This window comes from Porites lutea, chromosome 8 (assembly GCF_958299795.1).
Source record: "Porites lutea chromosome 8, jaPorLute2.1, whole genome shotgun sequence".
In the NCBI taxonomy this organism is placed as follows: domain Eukaryota; kingdom Metazoa; phylum Cnidaria; class Anthozoa; order Scleractinia; family Poritidae; genus Porites; species Porites lutea.
The window spans coordinates 30,174,095-30,181,594 of NC_133208.1; the positions used below are offsets into that span (position 1 = coordinate 30,174,095).

Sequence of the window (7,500 nt, forward strand, 5' to 3'; positions counted from 1 at the left end):
TAGCATCATGGTGGCTTGGATCCCTGGGCTCATGTAATGGGTGAACTCGTTCAAACCACGAATCATCAAGACTGGAAAAATGAAACAAAAAATTGATTACAGTCAGCTCTCTCAGCTCATTTAGCTTTTGCTATTCTACGTAGTTTTTCGCCTTATCTGGTCAATTTATTCTATTCTAATAAACTTCTCGTTAACTTCAACTAGGCAAATAAAATAGTTGGTTATTGTTCAAGTTGTTCTCTCTTAATAGATGCCTCTATAAGACAGAGAGTTCCCAATTACTTGACCAGCTATAATAGTATAACTAGCAACTGTTGTTCTTCAGTTATTAGCCTGCATAAAAGGTGCTTCATGAGTCAAGGGGTGGGTGGGGTGGCAGGGAATAGGCTTTTCAGTAAACATTATCAGTGTGCAAAGAAAGTAGTGTCTGATACCCCAGGGCCTGTGGATTTTGCTATCAGGCGAGTGAATTCTGTTTTTAACTTGCCTGACGGGCAGGTGGTGTTTTTTGAGAAATTCGAATAACAGAAGAACTGTGACATCAATTCTGCTGGTCAAAAAGTTTTTGGGGCTAGTAGAAATGACGTCTGGGCTAGTAAATGCTAGCTTCAGCTTGCCCGAATGGCAAGCAGTAAAAATGATTTTCTTTGCACCCTGGTTATTGACTCTTTATGGTACCAACACCTCTCTTAGAAAGATACTTAGTATTGGATGGAGAGAAGCGACGACCGAAAAAACGTCTGTGTTCGCAGGCTTGTTCCCATCATTTTAAAAATGAAATTAAGGTTTTCTGGGCGAGTTTCCACTAAGATTTTGTCCAGTCATGTGTGTAAATTACCGAAGTGGTGGAAATTATGTGGAGGCTCAAATATTGACAATAATTTTAAATTTAACTTTCTTTATTTGGGACAATGTGATCATTCCTTTAACTCTGAAATCAAGCAAGGAAATCGATTGCTTCAGTTTCAATGGACTTTTTAGCTTAGCTTTTGTGAAAAAAATTATGGAATTTTAAAAGCACTGATTAAACTTAGACCGAAAGGTTCACGATGTCTTTTTAAACAAAATTCAGCATACAAACATATGGTTGACAAAAGGTAGCTGCAACCTTTCTAAGCTTAAGATTTAGTATGCTCAGAATGTTTGATTAGATTTTTGCGTTTAAAATTTCTCACCTCAAATTATCGTTGACTTCGCCCTGGAAATTTGTCGTAAAATCAAACCATTTCGGAGCCTCGTACTCGTAATTTGGATCAATTTCCATCAGCAATTAGTAGTGATAAAATACCTACGTCGGATTACATCTTTTTGCCACGAAATCACGATCAAAGTTTACAGCAATATACATGTACTTCGTGAAGGTGTTGTTTTCAAAAATGGCGCTTGAAAAAATAATCAACACCCAGAATCCTTTGCGGTCTTGGGAGGTGGGAAAGGGGAGCAGCGGCGCGAAAAAATGGGAGAAAAAAAAGTAATTTATGACATGAAAAGTGACAGTTCCTTTTTTTTCATGTCATGAAAAGTGACAGTTCCTTTTGTGTCAGAATTAGAATTTCAATCTTTCATTTAATAATTATAGTTATTTGCTGCGGCAACCTCATTCGTAGTTCAACTGTTGTGTGTGATGAGTATTTGTTGTTTGGTAGAAGGTGACGGAATGAATTCTTGAGAAGCTAACCTCTGTGAACGAGCATTTTCTTCCTTTACCTAATCTCTGTCATAAATTAATGTTTAGTCTCTAAACGAAGTGTTTATTTTGGACAGGTTAATCAACTAATGTATACATTTTAATATCTTTGTAATTGCGAAAAGCTAAAATAAAGATCAAGGACGCATGTTTTCCGAAAAAACGACCTTTCACCTCTCCTTTTGACAGTCCCAACTTTTCTATGACTGGCGTCATGTAAAAAAAACCTCGTCCTTAACAAATGGTTGCATATTGCCATGCGTCTGCTAAGTAATAGATCACAAATAACGTCAAAATGTGGTGAAAGCAAAAAAAGTTAAGTGACACACTAGCCGCAGGTGAGTGTGTCACTGATTTCGTACCAAATTTTGACGTCTTTTGTGATTGCACTGCAACGTAGCCTCTATCCTACTCATGTCAAGTGTTTGCAAGTGTATTGAGACCGTCCTCTTCCGTTCTGGATAGAACGCGATCGAAGGGAGTGTGTTGTTTGGTGCGTGAATATTGACATCTCTGCTATGTGACTTGTGGCGGCACGGCAATTAGAAATTGTAATATAATTTTACTATTCTATTTAAAAATAGAAAAGAAAAATTCCGTTGTAACATAGTCACGTTTGACGTGCATGAGCTATTTTGAATGCTTCAGTGAAAGCGTGGAGTGATTTTCGCGCTTGGAAAGAGCCGTTTTCAGAGGTGTATATGGTGAAATTTTCGCCTTTTTCCAAGCTTGTGTAGGTAATTTCGACACTATACCTTAGGGGAAAGTTGTTGGAACACTTTATCGAGGGTCCACAATAGGTTTGGCGGGATGCGGGATTTGGCTATATTTCGTAGTGATACTCGAGATGCGAACTGAAAACAGGAGCGGGATGTGGGATTTTTAATAACTAGCGGGAGCGGGATTTCCTATTTTTGTGGGGATGGGATGCGAGAATCTTAAGGGAAAAATAGCGATATACGGGAATTTAGTTTTTTCCTAACCAATAATTTATTGAAGTTATGAATATATGGAAATCATATTCATTGCGGAATGAATATATTTAATGAAGGATGATCATGATATTGTCTGAAAAGGGAGCAGCGATTGTTTGGTAATGTTTTGTTCCGTTCAATTTACAAATTATTTTGAACACTTGAGGCAAACTATTGTTGCTAACAATAAATGAACTTAAAACATTATCAAACAATCGCTGCCCCCTTTTCAGACCGCATCATAACACAGAAACTTCCTTAAAACATAATCTTAACAACACCCAACAAATAATAACTAAATAAAATCACGGAGAGTTTTAGTATGATCTGAATTGACTTTCGTCACTAACTGTTCTTCTTTCTATTTGTCTTCAGCACGGAGGTTTACTGATCAGAAGATGACCGAGTCGATCCTTTAAGATTTTGCTTTTGAACAAGAATGCTTTGTGACATAACATGAGCTCCGTAGAGAGTTTGGTAATCATGCAAATAGTGATCACTCTTCAGTTGGACTGAACTCAGTGTTGCAGTTAGTTCAGACACTCGGCGAAAAAATGCGCAAAAATTGCGCTTCATGTTGATGTTAGAAATTCGCTGATTTTTTATGCTGTAGATCAGTTTTAGCTAAGTTTTGCTGACCGATGTCTATTGAAGCTATCCTAGCTAGCCTAGAGGAATATGATTAGAGAAGCGAATCGGATATGACCGAGTAATTCAAACTTGTCACAAACGCTCAAGAAAGCAAAATATTTAAACGTAACGTAACTACTGTCTAGATAAAGTGTTCCAACAACTTTCCCCTGAGGTATAGTGTCGAAATTACCTACACAAGCTTGGAAAAAGGCGAAAATTTCACCATATACACCTCTGAAAACGGCTCTTTCCAAGCGCGAAAATCACTCCACGCTTTCACTGAAGCATTCAAAATAGCTCATGCACGTCAAACGTGACTATGTTACAACGGAATTTTTCTTTTCTATTTTTAAATAGAATAGTAAAATTATATTACAATTTCTAATTGCCGTGCCGCCACAAGTCACATAGCAGAGACGTCAATATTCACGCACCAAACAACACACTCCCTTCGATCGCGTTCTATCCAGAACGGAAGAAGGCGGTCTCAATACACTTGCAAACACTTGACATGAGTAGGATATAGAGGCTACGTTGCAGTGCAATCACAAAAGACGTCAAAATTTGGTACGAAATCAGTGACACACTCACCTGCAGCTAGTGTGTCACTTAATTTTTTTTGTTTTCACCACATTTTGACGCTATTTGTGATCTATTACTTAGCAGTCGCATGGCAATATGCAATCATTTGTTAAATACGTTTCACGTACCAAATTAACAACACACTCCCTTCGATTCGTTCTATCCAATCGGAAGAAGACGGTCTCAATATAGGGTATTCCCCATCAAGAGAGTATAAATTTGGAGGTTAGTCAGCTCTCCTGATACATTACAGCAGTTACCGAACAACAATCTACACTGGCTTCGTTTGCTCGTTTTCTATTCTCTTTAACAAAGCTCCTTAAGCATCAGCCTGTAAGAAAGAAGAAATGTTTTCTTTCAAAGAATTTTGCCAAGGTCCTGCGTGTTTTGTCATCGGCGGAATTATCACGGTCATGTTTATAAAAATATTGGAATGGCAAAGGAATCAGAACCCGCACGAAGAACGTGGTGAGGGAAGAATAATGGTTCCTGTACAAGAAGTCGGTGACGGAGAAAGACAAGAGGAAAGAATTGTACACGAATATACAGTGCAAATAACAAAGTTTCCGCAAGAATAAGACGAACTTTAAGGTACTGCTATGAACATTTGTTATTCACGTCTTTCTCACAAAACATGACTCGGGTGTCCATCCATCGATACTTGGCGATGATGAAACTCGAGATCAAAACTTACGTATTCTTACGCGGAATGATCATAACCTTTGTGTCTAGTTATTATTTCTGTTATTGGAAAATTATCTTTTCTTATAATTTGTAATTTATTCAAAGTTTCTTCCCTAGCTTCTTAGTTTCGAAGAATGATCATTCGGAATCCTACTTTTCGCCCTGCTTTCGCAAATTATCATGAACACCTGAGGTAAACTATTGGTGAATCGTACTATAGGTCTAATAGGTTAAGAGGGTAACCATCAATTATTCGCTTTTCAGGCAATCTAACACGGAAAGTTCCTTGAAACATATAATAAGAACTCCCGGTAATAACTAGACCAAACAAATAATTACTAATAAATTAATGACGTGTTGTAGTATGATCTGGACTGGCTTTCTGCACTAATTTCTTCTTTCAATTTTTTTTTTCGGCAGCGGGGCCACTCTGACCAGAAGATGATCGAGCCTTTGTGTTTGGACAAGAACGCTTTGTGACATAACATGAACTCCGTACGTAGAGCGTTTGGTAATCATACAACTTTTGAGTGACTAGTCTTCAGTTGGACTCAACTCAGTCAGTTTTGCAGTTAGTTTAAACACGACTAAAAAATGTTGCTGTAGCGAAAATGCAAAAATTGGGCTTTCCTGATGTTAGAAATTCGCCGATTTTTTAAGCTGTGACTTTTTTTTAAGCTAATTTTTGCTGACCTATCTTTATCTTTATCTCTATCTTTAGCTTTTGCTAACCTTGTACAGCAGTAATACGTGTACTGCATTTTCTTTGAAAGCCACCAGACCAAAAAAAACCTTAACTTGTTGACTATATGTACCCTAAGACTGGATTGGCATTGTGCAAAGCTTTGCTTAGAAAAGATAATTTAGACTACGGAATCGAACTTCCAAAGAGCAATGCATGTTTATGTACTTTGTGAATTTGTCTTATTGCCCCCGCAGGGAGGAGGAGGAGGCTCTCTTGTAACTCGTGCTTATATTAAGGAAAGTACTTACAGTTGAAATATACAGTCATACAGTCAATATAGAAAAAATCTCGATTTGCTTGAACAGGTGCCGCGAGGAATCAGTAGGTAATGATGACGTTTCTATTGTTTGCGGCTGCAAGTACGAAAAGGTTACGATGACGAAAAGACAGAACATCCCTAAGGGACCGCTTAGGTAGATTTTGTGACAGTCATACTTCGACACTCTTTTGCGTTACGTGTTATCAGTGACATTCTGTGGAGCAGTTGTTTCAATGAAAGTTATGGACCAAAATTTTAAGACTATCCAGAGTACTTTCAAATCTCTAGAAATGCATTCTAAGCGGCGCTATAAAAGGTGTATCTGTTCGGTCGTCCTAGGGCAACTTGAATCTTTTCGAAATCAATTAGGGCGAAAAATGGGCTAACTTGGGGACTGAAATGCGAAAAACTAAACTCTAGAAAATCGTAGGGAATTAATTAGATAAGCTACGAAAACTGTACATGAATGGAACGGCCATCTAGAAATTTTTATCCTTCCTCAAGTAACAGAAAATTGTAGGCAATTTTTGCTTCTCCGAACAGATATTTTACAGAAAACAGTGGTTCGGTGCCCCTGCCTAAGCTCTATGACATTTTTTTCAGACACAACCTGTCTACCTTCACAGGAAGGGAGAAGGTTCTTTACTTTTAAGCGAATTCGAATGTCCACGTACTGTTTTAATTAAACAGCAACAACAACAACAACATCACATTTTCTTTATGGATGTCCTGGAGCTTTTCTCTATTCCCCCCCACCCAACAACTAGAAGATGTTCACCCGCCATTTGTTTTTTAAATTCTTCTTATTTGTCTTAATTGCATCGATTATTACCTTTTCAAAAAAAAATTTTTTTTGAAAAAAAAAAGTTACCCTCGACCCTCGACATGGTACCCTCGCCCTCGTCATGGAACCCTCGACCCTCGACCCTCGACAAAAAGATAGACTCCGCTCCACAGACGCAGCCTATGTACAGCCGCCCCGTTCTCTCATACAAAATCGGCTCTTGCGGCGGGCGACAGACCCTCGACCAGATTTTTTTTAGGGGAGGGGTTTTCTTCGGAAGCAGGAGCCCATCAATTGAAGGAAAAGTAAAACGAAATAGATAGGTAAGAATAAAAAAAGACTTAGAAATAAAAAGGGAAAAGTAAAAAAATAACAAAACCGAGAGGCATCATAGCGAAGTGAAAATCAAAACGTTAAAAGCGAAAACGGGAAAGTAAAAAATAAAAACGAAAATCTCAACCGAAAAGCAAAATGGCGAAGTAAAAAGCAAAAAGTTAAAAACAAAAAAGAAAAAGTGAAAAATAAAAAGGAAATCACCAAGTGTCCCCACAGGGCTTCTGTAGGCTTCTGTACACCCGCTGATATTGTGTATTCGCAGAGAAGTTTATCTAAGCATCATTTTCTCAGTTTGGAGTACTTTTCCTGCGAAAATGGAGGCACTTCTTCGTATGTGTACTCTTCTGTGGTATGAGATGTGGAAAAACGAAACGCCGCTGATATCAAAATAACAGCTACCATTTTCTAGTCTCCAGTTTTTAATATTGTTGATTAATTTGTTAGACTCACGGTTTGAAAGAAAAAATGTATGGGCAAATTTCGCGGGAAAATCGATCTAAAGAAATAAACTGCAATATGTTAAAACGCCGTTGTATAGGCATAAGGGAGTTACTGTTTCTGGGTTATGAGCTCTTTAGAAATCTAAATTTTCTTTAATATCCAACTGATAGAGGCTATCCGAAATGAGGTCACAGATCGACTCCAGCAGGAAGCTGAGCAGGGTATCTGTTCATACTTATAACATATTTATATGTCAGCAAAAGCACAAAATCATGTCAGTCGCGGATCCACACCGGTTTCCACCGTTTTATGGAAATCACTCAGATTTTTCATGATATATTTTTAATTTAATAAAAAAATTTCCAAGCTAAAATC

At 37.9% G+C, this 7,500-nt stretch overlaps 1 protein-coding gene across 2 annotated transcripts in view; it reads right to left on the minus strand.

The window, feature by feature from the left end:
- The window catches only part of LOC140945899 (uncharacterized), a 4,010-nt gene extending 2,640 nt beyond the window's left edge, over positions 1-1,370 (minus strand). For both annotated transcript variants that reach the window (XM_073394965.1, XM_073394964.1), the window contains exons 1-2: positions 1,176-1,370; positions 1-71 (exon numbers count right to left, since the gene is read on the minus strand). The exon at positions 1-71 is cut by the window's left edge and continues 333 nt beyond it. In XM_073394965.1, coding sequence (XP_073251066.1) covers positions 1-71; positions 1,176-1,264 — 160 coding nt within the window. In that variant the 5' untranslated portion in view covers positions 1,265-1,370. The remainder of the gene's footprint in view (positions 72-1,175) is intronic.
- Positions 1,371-7,500: the final 6,130 nt, after the last annotated feature.